Here is a 12527-nt window from a genome sequence, read left to right on the forward strand (position 1 = left end):
CACATAAGGACTATGTTATGTTGCTTCCAAGGACCAAAGGTATAACACGTTAACTGCCTTGACAGATGCTACATAGCACATTACTCATAGAATTGGAATTTGGGTTTCTAAATGTTTAAATATTGCATTTAGAACTGTTGTTGAGAAAACAACTTAAATTTCTACGTGTATATCTGCATATATCATCCATGACCTTCCTTAGAGGAAGGAATTCAATTTAGATATAATTTCTCCTTAAGCAAAATTAAAGTTTCAGGGGAAAATGCTGCCATATTTATTACTGTATAGCACTTCCACAATACTACTTTCCTTTAAAACAATTGAGAAACGTGTGAAACTGTTATTGTTTAAAAAAATCTTTTGCATTATCAAAGAGCTGTGGAAATGTAGCTATAAATTGGAAACTTTTCTCAAACCACCAAATAGTTTGACTCATACTTATATTTAATAGGGTACACCTTCCCTGAAACTCAATCTATGTTCAATTGCATCCCAACCAAGGTCCCTCCCATTTTGCCAACAAGAGACAGCTGACCCCCGTGTCTCAACTGTTGCACTTACTTCAGTTCAGGGTCTTCTTTTTCTTCCTTGGTAGGGGTCATTTTGACACCACCTTTCCTTGCACGAGGGCATCCGGACAAGCTGAAATAGGGACCCAACAAAGAACAAAACAAAATTATGTGATCTCTCTGACTGCTGCCGACAAGTTCATTTCCACATCTCAGAAATAGGATTAATCCTACCTTCTGTGGGAAGCATAATTTCCAGTCACGTGCCCCGAGCCATCGCAGCCTGGGGTTGGACACCTGGAAGGCACAGGAAGAGAGCATGGGCCAAGAAGTTGTAGTGGAGGGAGCGGGGGTCACACCCCAATTATTTAGGTTCTTTGGTAATCACATTAATGTTCCAAGTCTCTGCAGTTCACATGGAGGTAGGCAGGGTCACACAGCCAAACATAACTAAAAACAATGAGCTGCTTTTTGTGTGAGACTGTTTTTGCTTAAATGTAATTATGTTTTGGTTAATAATCAATTTAAATATTTTTTAGGATATATGACTACTGAGCGACAATGGATTAATTGTTATTTATTGTACTTTTTTTTTTTAAACCTCATGTAGAAGGGACTTGAAAATCAGTCCACAACTTATTGCTGGACTTCTGTCTACGTCATGCAAAGCTCTTATCTTTTATGTAAAAAGAAAACTTTTCCAAATTATTATTATTATTATTGAGATGGAGTCTTGCTCTGTGGCCAGGCTACAGTGCAATGCTGTGATCTTCACTCACCGCAACCTCCAACTCCCAGGTTCAAGTGATTCTCCTGCCTCAGCCTCCCAAGTAGCTGGGATTACAGGCACATGCCACCACACCCAGCTAATTTTTGTATTTTTAGTAGAGACAGGGTTTCACCATGTTGGCTAGGCTGATTTCAAACTCCTGACCTCAGGCGATCTGCCCATCTCGACCTCCCAAAGTGCTGGGATTACAGGCATGAACCACTATGCCTGGCCTCCAAATGATTTTTATGAATAATTTATTTTCTCTGATATGCTGTGCCACTATGATAATCCATTGATTTCAGATGAACAACAGTGATACTTGTGAACTGCAGAGACTTGGAACATTTATGGGATTACCAAAGAACCTCAATAATTTGCACCTGGTCTGTCCTGCCTCATGGCTCAAGTTAAACAGTCTTTGGGGAAAATCCATCAATAACTACATCAACAATCAACCATTAAATCTGGAATGAGAAAAGTGAAAAACGACAGGGAATCCAATTTCTACTAGGAATGCTGGTTAGGAATAGGTTTCAAAATATTGTTAAATATAAAAGTTTACGTAGACTTTCACCTTTTTGCTGTCTTTTTTAGAAAATCCCAAATGCAAACAAAAACTAGAGGCCATCACAAAATGTTTGCTTTTCTGAATGCACACTGTGGTTCAGATCAAAAGTTCCATTTGAGAAAAACGATAATCCAAAGAAAAATGTGTTTACTATCCCTTTTCTTCAATTCAATTCCCCTGAACTTTCACAGAATGCATTTATATTCAAGTCTGAGTCAGAAAACAGGGAATAAATGCCTTTTTTTTTTTCAAATGTAATATAAAATGAGCACGCATCTCTTGCGGCTAACCAGAGCAACCTACATTGAGTCTTTTATTAACCATTTAAAGACATAATATGTATCCTCCATAATAAGAAAGTTTTACATGCTGGTCTTTCTCTATTAACATGTTTTAGTAAAAAAGTGGTTTTATAGCACATTGATACGGAAATATCTGTGTTGAATAACAGCTTTTGGGCATTCTCCATGAATATCTAAACAAGAAGTCAATAAAATGTCTCTTGGATTTTTCTTGCATGGAAGAGATTTTCTTGTATGGAAAAAACATATCTATGGAAAAAAACCAAAGACATTACTTATTGGAGAGCTGCATAAAATATTAAGTAATGAGTATTGCTATAGGATGTCTAAATTTACATATTTTCAGTGTATTACCCACATTTTTCTAGAAGTTAGTTTTAGAGAAAATATTTAAGAGACCCAATAGCTATAATTCAGATGTGGCAATGTAGAAATGTAGAGCTGATTCGGTAAGATGTTTTGGTACATCTCACTCTTCAGTCTGTTAATTCTTAGTTTCTACTTACTACTTATATTTTAGTCTAGAAAACTGCAAGTCAATAAAATGACTTCTAAAATCCACACTGACAAAGTAAATTGTACTTTACACCGAAAATGAGAAAAGTGGTCAGGCACGGTGGCTCACGTAATCTCAGCAGTTTGGGAGGCTGAGGCAGGCAGATCACCTGGGGTCAAGAGTTCGAGGCCAGCCTGGCCAACATGGTGAAACCCTGTCTCTACTAAAGATACAAAAAGTACTCGGGTGTGGTGGTTGCATGCCTGTCATCCCAGCTACTCAGGAGGCTGAGACAGACAATCTCTTGAACCTGGGAGGCAGAGGTTGCAGTGAGCCGAAGACTGTGCCATTGCACTCCTGCCTGGGTACCTGGGCAACAAGACCAAAACTCCATCTCCAAAAAAAAAAAAAAAGACCAAAACTCCATCTCCAAAAAAAAAACAAGACCAAAACTCCATCTCCAAAAAAAAAAAAAGACCAAAACTCCATCTCCAAAAAAAAAAACAAGACCAAAACTCCATCTCCAAAAAAAAAAAAAAAAAGAAAGAAAAAAGAAAGAAAATGAGAAAAGTGTATTTCATAGTTTCTTTTACTATTTTTGGTACTAAGATTCCAAATTTTCAAGTCTGTCCATTATCACACCTTCTTTCATAAACTTAGTTTTAAAAATTTTTAGATAAAAATATTTTAAACAACTTGAAAAAGTGAAAGACTAACAAAACACTAAGAAAATATAATACTATTTTATATATTATAATATAATATAATATGATGTATTCTAATATAATATAACACATGAAATGTTACATGTGTTTTAGACACCAAACGCTGATGCTGCTACCTACGTATATTGTTTTACCAGTAGATATAATAACACTCACTTTTTCTAACACTTTATTATTTGTAAAAAAAATTAATTAGTTTTGTTTAATCCTATTTCTTTATCTTTTAAAATTTATGCCCTATCATATTTCTAAGGAGGTAAAAGGTTGATTATAAATGTTTATTGTTCTATATGTAATATAATAAGATATGAAAATAAACAAATGTATTATAAGAAGATGAGCAGGAAAAATGAAATCACTAAGTAAAAGTTAATATATATGTGACTTTGACATCTTGTAGATGAGGCAGGAATGAGCCCAAACTGTTTTTGGCACCCAAAGTGAAAGGCAGTTGTATGAATCAAAATATTCAGCAGGTTAAGAATTATGCAATTTCCTTAACATTAAATGGCAGGTATGCTTTATGACACCTTCACAGGTCTGATTTAATACATAGATTCTGAAATTTACAGAAAAAAGTATTGTGTTTATTACATCACTCTTTTAAAAAATATTATACAATACAAAGCTCCCAAAGCAAGCAAATTAACTAAATTAAATTACAGTGATTTTGTTTCAGTCATCCCAGCGCTTTAGTGAGAAAGTGCCTTTGCTGTGATCTCAGCAGGCAGGACGTACTGCTTGTTGCTGATCACTTGGGCAATGAATGGGCATTGAACGAGAGGGTCCTACCGTGTGGACGAAGGGCAAGCCGGCCACGCTTCCCGCACTTACTTAAGCTCCTGAGAGTTGGCAGCCATGAGGGATTTTAGAGTCTTATCTGCTAAAGGACATCCAGAAACACTAGAGAGGGATGAGGAAAAAAACACAACACAACACTGACATATACAAATCTGAGTCAAATGGCGTCCTGAGTCGTGAACATACATTAAATTATTGGTGACTGGGGATTGGGAAAAAAAATAACTGGCTTTGAATCTGGCTTTTCTTTTCTCACCAGTCTGGGCCGGTGGCACTTCAACTGTTTCTCGTAGACTCGGAGTTTCTGTTTATCAAATGAATGACTTTAGCCCAATGAGACTCCCCAGCTCTAATGCTCAGGATGCAACGAGCATTAGAGTCCGTTCCTGCTGCACAACCAGGTGATGGTGCTTTTCCAAAGGGAAGACAAATCCCATCAATGGAGATAGTAGGTGGAAAGATTAAAGCAGCCCCTTTGCACTGTTTAATCTCTCGAATGCCTCAATTTGTTATTTGCCCAGGATTGAGGGTATTACTTTCCCTGGGGCAAATGGTCTATTTGAGTCACTCTGTTGTATTTATTCCTCATTCCACATGAGTCCTCAAGCCACACAGAACCGAAGCCTGACATGAACTCAACTTTTCACTTATAACCCGGACTACAGGATCAGAAAACCATTTTGACCAAGAATCATGATTTTTATATCACATAATTTTATTTCTGACAAACCAAATAAACCAAAAACCCAACCAACTCACTCTCCATTTCCTGCTTCAGATAATACACAGCTAGAAAGGGTGAGAATAAGTATTTAAAATAGAACAAGACCATGAAAATCTGACTGCACATGAGGTCATCGGGTACCTGCGATGAGACGCATAGTTTCCTGTCACGTGGCCACTTCCATCACATCCTGGTGTTGGACAGCTGAGTCAATAGAAGATACATCATTAGAGACAAGCGAATTTCACAGGTTAATTTCCTCTGCCCAGTAGATTATGGAGGAGGTAGCTTCTCTGTGCCAGATAAGTTAACATAGTATAGGACATGCAGAAGCTAGTGTATCAAGGATTTATATTATATAAGAACCAGCAGACTACCTAAAAGAAAACTAAAAATCATAGCATGATGAGTTACTTCCTTAGGTATCTGTTTCAACATCACATTCGATTATTTGATTCCACTGATGTGGGAAAGTGATGTCCTAGTGATGTTGTGAGTTAGCAATCAAAGATGTTTCAATTCATTTGAAAAATATATATGTTGCTGGGCGTGGTGGCTCACGCCTATAATCTCAGCAATTTGGGAGGTGGAGGCAGGTGGATCACCTGAGGTCGGGAGTTCGAGACCAGCCTGACCAACATGAAGAAACCCTGTCTCTTCTGAAAATACAAAATTAGTCAGGTGCAGTGGCGCATGCCTGTAATCCCAGCTACTAGGAGGCTGAGGCAGGAGAATCGCTTGAACTCAGGAGGTGGACACTGTGGTGAGCCGAGATCGCACCACTGCACTCCAGCCTAGGCAACAAGAGTGAAACTCTGTCTAAAAAAAAAAAAAAAAAAGAAAAATACATATGTTACAAAAAATAAATATTAGAAACCCACGCTTTACTATGATACCAGCACCAATTGTATGACATATTCCAGAAAGAAATTTTTGTGAGTTTTTAAGAGCAAGGCAGCCTAGTAACTTTATAAACATTTTAGAAAACACTGAAAACCTTTGACTAAAATGTAAACTGATATTTTAGGTGGGAAAGTTGCTGACAGTATGAAACAGGCAAGAAGTTCAGTCTGTAAAGCATTCAAGCAATTTCAACCAAAGCTTGAAGCCAGCAAAGACAATTGCTAATTCACCATTAGCCTAAGAATAGGCTCTCAGGCCATCTGCCAAGAATCTCACTCCATTAAGATCTGTGCCCCTGCATTTCATTTTATCTCAGAACCTGGTCATGTCCTGTCCACCTTATGTGTGTTGTAAAAATAATGTAATCAGCTACTCAGGAAACTGAGAAGCAGGAGGATTGCTTGAGCCCAGGAGTTCGAGGTTTCAGTGAGCTATAACTGTGCCACTGTGCTCCGGCCTGGGTGACAGAGTGAGACCCCGTCTCTAAAATAATAATAATCATGAAAGAAGGTAGTTAGGAAGCAGTTTTCTTCCACAATTAATAGATTCCTTGGTTTCTCAGTCATTTAGTTTCCTCTGATGGTGTTCGAAAGTCACTCATTTGTGGGTGTCACTCATAAGCAGGTGAACCCCAGCCTACTCAGTGTTATTTGCGGTGGTGTCAATAATCAGAAGGGAACATCAACTATGCCAGTCATGCATCTGCTCTTTTTTTTTGACATCCTGCCTAAAGCAAGGCCTTATCCAGATATACAGAATACAGGTTTTAGCTTTTTGAAGGGACATTTTGGGATAGACTAACACTATTCCTATATTTTCTGAGTTCTCACTTTCTAAGTATTTTTATTCCTGTGATCCACTTTCCAATCATTTTCAGGTATCTAAAGAAACTATAAGAGTTACAGCATTCCCGTCTTTCAAAGGAATGGTTGATTTTCAGGGTCTGATCCAAGCTAAGTCATTCTGTCTCCTTTCCCCGTCCCTTTTCCTGGATGAGATATCAGAAAAATACTGTAAAACTATAAATATATGTTAAAAAGTAAAGACAAAAACCAGTTATTAACATTTTGACTGAGTTATCTTGCAAGTGCCATTCACTCACTAAATGTAAAAAAATCTTTTCTGAACATTATACAACTGGAATATTCAGAGAGGTGTTTCAATTGCCTGGGAATTCCCACTTTAGAAATATATCGCCACCTAGTGTTAAAAACAGCATTGCATTTTGTATACATGTATAATTTTTTTTTTTTTTTGAGATGGAGTCTCGCTTTGTCACCCAAGCTGGAGTACAGGGGCTCAATCTTGGCTCGCTGCAACCTTTGCCTCCTGGGCTCAAGAGATTCTCCTGCCTCAGCCTCCTGAGTAGCTGGGATTACAGGCATGTACCGCCACGTCCGACTTATTTTTGTGTTTTTAGTAGAAATGGGGTTTCACCATGCTGGCCAGGTTGGTCTCGAACTCCTGACCTCAGGAGATCCACCCGCTTCGGCATCCCAAAGTGCTGGAATTACAGGCGTGAGCCTCCACGCCTGGCCTATTTTATATTTTTAAGTTACTCCCATTAATATTGCCAGGAGAAGCCAAGAAGTGCCAGCGGTTTTTAAACATCAGCTATAAATTACCTATAAAATATAATAATAAAATATGCATTTAATTAGTTGATAATTTATTTTTAAGTTTGGCGGTATTAAAAGTTCAAGAAATGATGAAAGAACTGGAGACAACGTTATACAGGGAAAAGTTGCAGTTTAGAATTTTGATAGCTAGACTAAATTCCAAATCTAGAGTGAAATATCTTACATAATGACATGTGCCAATATTAGTTGGGTGATGTATTTTGGGAAAGTTTTCAGATGAAAATATAAAAATTGGAAGAAAGAAACTAGCTAGTTTTCTCAATAAGTGGCACTGAAACCGTAAGGAAATTCTAAGATAATTAGTGACATCCAAAAAGTCCTAATCTAAACAAAGTTTTGGTGAGTAATCAAGGTACTGTTAGAAACACAAAGCATAATATAATAAGGACAGGGTGACATGGAATGTGGTATGACTTTTACAAAACAAATATACCAATGCAGATACATGCAAATAAGTGATAGCCATTAAAGCACTCACCCTGTCTAAAATGCATGAATTAGGCTGGGCACAGTGGCTCATGCCTGGAATTCAGCATTTTGGGAGGCCACGGTGAGTGGATCACCTGAGGTCAGGAGTTCGAGACCAGCCTGGCCAACATGGCGAAACCCTGTCTCTACTAAAAATACAAAAATTAGCTGGGTGTGGTGGTGGGCCCCTGTAATCCCAGCTACCCGGGAGGCTGAGGCAGGAGATTGAACCTGGGAGGTGGAGCTTGCAGTGAGCCGAGAACATACCACTGAACTCCAGCCTGGGCAACAGAGCAAGATTCTGGCTCAAAATAAATAAAATAAAATAAAATGAAATGGATGAACTATGAGGCCTCTGAGAGAGTAATTTCTTAAGAATTTTTGGAATGATTATATTCAAAAAATCATTCAAAATCTTTTTGAAATCCTTCCTCTTTTATATTTACCTTCACACCATGGAGAAGTGCCCTTTGCAAAATAATCATGCTTCATTTTTCTAACCCAAAATGTTATTGCAGGTTAATTTTCAATCTTTTACACTACATTTAGTTTGGGATGACTTTTATCAATTTCCAACAATCTACCTTTGAAGGATAAAAATTTGCCATTTTTGAAGATATTAAAAATAACACATGGAAAAAAATACACACAAAGATGAAAAGTTTCTAACAGCAGGTCCACGTGGGAAAAGGTGTCTGGCTGGCCTACGTGGCTTCTAAGAAGTTTCTAAAAAGTTAGAAGTGGCTTCTAAGGTCTCAAGTCACTGAACCTGAAACCGTGTTCAATCCGATTTAAGTTCCAGCATGTTTGGAACCATCCGTTACCATCAACTACCAAGCCCCAGGCAGACATCAAGTTTATAAGGGAGCATGCTATTTCAGCCAGTAATGTTTGCCTACAAAATCCTTCGAGAATGCAGAGTCTAAGCTTATTTTAAAGTCATTCACATGTCAACAGGGCAGTCCGATGACAGACTTGGAATAATTTTTACTGAACACCTACTATGTGCAAGGCCCTGTTGTTGGCACCTGCATTTGAAATGTATTGCCTGCTCCCAAGTCACTGTCCATGTAGGTGGGTAAATAAGAGGTTGCACAGTGCATATGATGCACCAATGGTGTGAACAAGGTAGAGAAGAGGAAATAAGGGGAAATAAGAGGTTGCACAATAAATATTAGGAACCAATGATGCGGACAAGGTAGAGAGCAAAGACAGAGGAGAGAAGACCCCCAGCACCCACTTCGTGCCCTCTGAGGCTTTGTTCTTGGTGAGGGAGGCAGAAAATAGAGTGGAGGGAAGTCAAGAAAAGATCTGGGAATGGGAGCATCAGGGCTGGGGGTGGGGAAGCACAGTAGCCTGAAGGCCTCTCAAATAAGTGATGTTTGAGAGAAGAGCTGTGCTGAGGGAGGAGAGGATGTGGGCCCTGCAGAGGCCTTGGGGACAGCATTCTGGGCAGAGGGAACAGCAGGCCTAAGGCCCTGCCTAATTCCTGGAGTGCTTAGGGGAAGCAAGAAGCACAAAGTGGGAGGCTGGGGGAGGGGAGCACTCACTGCTCCTGTGGGGTGGTGGGTGGACATGTGGAGGTCACAGCACGGTGGCAGCCAAGGAGTCCTCAGCAAGAGTTAGTGCAGATGGCAGGAAGGAAGGGTTCCAGGATGGAGCTTAGAGGCACCCTACTCTTTAGATGGCTACACATGAGTCTAGAAGGGCTAGCAGTGAGATGAGGGAAGAGTCCAGAGGTGAGGCATCCTAGAGGCCAAGTGTAGACAATGGATTGTGGAGGAGGGAGATCAGTTCCGTGGCATCCTGCTGCCTGTCAAGTAGGAACAGGAGGCTCCAGGACCAAGATCCTGATAGGGGAAGGGGATGCTGAGGGAAGGAAGGTCCCTGGAGATCTGTCTGGGAAAGATTCAGGAGGGAAACTGCATCACACAGTAGCAACAGCTTTCTGGATATGTTCAGCTGGAAAAGGAGGGGGACATAGAGAGTCCAGGTGGAAGCTGCGTCAGGAGAGGTTTTTACAGTTTTTTTTCTTTGAAAAGTTTAAACATATTTTTGATGAGGGATATAGAAGAGAGGGTACAGGCCTGTCCTACGTGGACGCGTTACTCCTTGCTGCAAACTCTCATTAACTGACAGCTTTAAATAGATTTATATATGAGTAGATTTGATTAATATTTAATCACACATGGGAAACAGTTTCCTGCATTTCATTCACTCATTCACCCACTAGTACATTACTCGTACTTACTGCCTTCGGGTACCCTGCCCTTTAAACTCTTCTGGGCCTCAGAACCCCTTTGAAAATGCGATGAAAACCAGTAACTCCCTTGCTCAAATAACAATTTACATCAAGTGTCAAAAGGTTGGTAGAGTCCCCAAAGTCAACCCTTAGATCTGCGGGTCAATGGTTATCAGGTTAAGAAGCATTCTAATTGTGTTACCTTATTTTGTTTTTTAATCAACAGGTTTTTAATTCTGTTAGCATATGACCATGTACACCCTCTTAGCTCAGGTGAGGTGCATGTCTAATGTTTAATTGCTGACTGGTAGAAATCACCCTAACGTCAACTGTATGAACTTGAATCTTCGTTCCAGAATCTTCGAGGGCATGGCACTGGGCACTACTTACGTGATTAGTTCCTTTTTGAGATCTCTCGCATGAAGCTTGGGTTTAGGGCTTGGTATAGAGGCCTCTCCAGTAAACTTTTTTTCCTCTAAATTTTCTAGAGAGCTCACTGGGTCTTTCTGGAAAAGAAACAAACAAACAAAAACAAACACAGAAGTCATTAGGGAACCCTGGAAAGACAACTAGATTTAAAATCACTGGGGCCAGGATTGAGTTTTTGGCTTTGGATTTGGACTTGGACTTGGACTTGGCCGAAATACCTTAGAGGATTTGTATAAGAAATAAATAAGATAGGCCAGGCAACATGGCTGATGCCTGTAATCCTCGGTCTTTGGGAGGCCGAGGCAGGGGGATTACAAGGTCAAGAGATCGAGACCATCCTGGCTAACATGGTGAAACTCCATCTCTACTAAAAATACAAAAATTTGCTGGACATGGTGGTGCGTGCCTGTAGTCCCAGCTACTCAGGAGGCTGAGGCAGGAGAATCACTTGAACCCGGGAGGCAGGGGTTACAGTGAGCCGAGATGGTGCCATTGCACTCCAGCCTGGCGACAGAGCAAGACTCCATCTCAAAAAAAAAAAAAAAAAAAGAAAAGAAATAAATGAGATAATAATAATATGTCCTGGTTGCAACAGATCTTTATCCTAAGTGAAGAATGAAAAAGTGGAATTGATATGGAACACCTTTCAAAAGTTCTCATTTTGGCAAATGTGATTCCAGAGGTAGGTATTTCTTGAGCCATGTAATTAGTATTTTAGTATGTTTCAAGGTTTCTTGTATTAGAAATGCTCCCTAGAGAGCACAGGAATTGTTTATATATCCAGCAGTCATAACAGCAGTAAAGCCAAAGAAATATTGCAAAAATGAATCACACAAACTTTTAAACAGAAAAGGGGGAAGTTTTGGTTAACTGAATGCCCTTTTTAATGTACAAATAATTAAGATCTAAATTATTCGTTTAAATATGTAATAACTGAGGCTACAGTATTTAGGCATTTAATTTGATCTTTCTGGATAATTCCTTTTACTTTTGTATTACTTCCCGTTTTTCTGAAATTACTTATTTTGCTAAGTTGGTATCCTGTCACTTTCCTTCCTGGATGGAATGTCTTATTGGATGTTCCTAATTTTCATGCTCTTCTCTTAAGTTTAATACCGACCTTGATTTCATAAAGAAGACTCACTAATCCTTTCAAAGAGTTTATTTACCAAGTGATGTATTATTTCACAGATAACAAATGATGGTTTTTCTCGATCACATAATTAGCTTACTTTCATCATTAATCTTGTATTCAGTAAATATAATAATTTCTGGATTTAATATTAAAACCAGATGAACTAATATAAAAAAACTGTCTTCTAAATCTCAAAAGTACTGATATATTTAAGGTAAGTAAACTATTTTGAATTGTTCAAAATAAATATTTTTAAATTAAATGAATATAAAAATACTATAGCAAAATATAATTTTAGTAATTCTGAGTCTACATTCAAAAGCAATGAGAAAATAAACAAAATTCCTGGATTTTCCCAACCAAAGAAAAATTCTAAATACTGATCTTAGTCATCAAGGCAAATGTAATTTTTTTCATTAATTACTTGGATAACAATTCGATCAATTATTTTACATAAGAACACACTGTAGTAAATACATCGGTACACAGTCTCAAGTGACATTGTCTTCAGATTACATTAATGAAACCTGATTTAGGACAATTCATCAATATTATTGATGGTGTTAAGTGTTTCATTTGTTTTACTGGTAAATGTTTGAAAATGGAAGCCGATAAAAATACACAATTTAAAGATAAAGAGAAATGTGTGCTTGATCATAATTCCACACTAGGATGCAAAGAGAGGTGCTAGTTTAATGCTGCCTCCATGGATCTACAGCAAAATAGATGATTAGCGCTTATCCTTTTAAAGTGTTATGCTGTAAATGGCTAAAATGAAAAAAAATTCCAAATTTTAAGGCCTTAAACCTGATA

The 12527-nt window shown here is 38.5% G+C and overlaps 1 protein-coding gene across 1 annotated transcript in view; it reads right to left on the reverse strand.

Moving 5' to 3' along the window:
- ST18 (ST18 C2H2C-type zinc finger transcription factor) overlaps positions 1-12527 on the reverse strand; it is a 108828-nt gene that overhangs the window by 21629 nt on the left and 74672 nt on the right. Inside the window, exons 11-15 of the mRNA XM_028852671.2 lie at positions 10541-10656; positions 5039-5101; positions 4207-4275; positions 744-806; positions 562-642 (exon numbers count right to left, since the gene is read on the reverse strand). Of these exons, the coding sequence (XP_028708504.2) occupies positions 562-642; positions 744-806; positions 4207-4275; positions 5039-5101; positions 10541-10656 (392 nt within the window). The remainder of the gene's footprint in view (positions 1-561; positions 643-743; positions 807-4206; positions 4276-5038; positions 5102-10540; positions 10657-12527) is intronic.

The sequence above is a fragment of the Macaca mulatta genome, chromosome 8, assembly GCF_049350105.2.
Source record: "Macaca mulatta isolate MMU2019108-1 chromosome 8, T2T-MMU8v2.0, whole genome shotgun sequence".
NCBI classification, from domain to species: Eukaryota; Metazoa; Chordata; class Mammalia; order Primates; family Cercopithecidae; genus Macaca; species Macaca mulatta.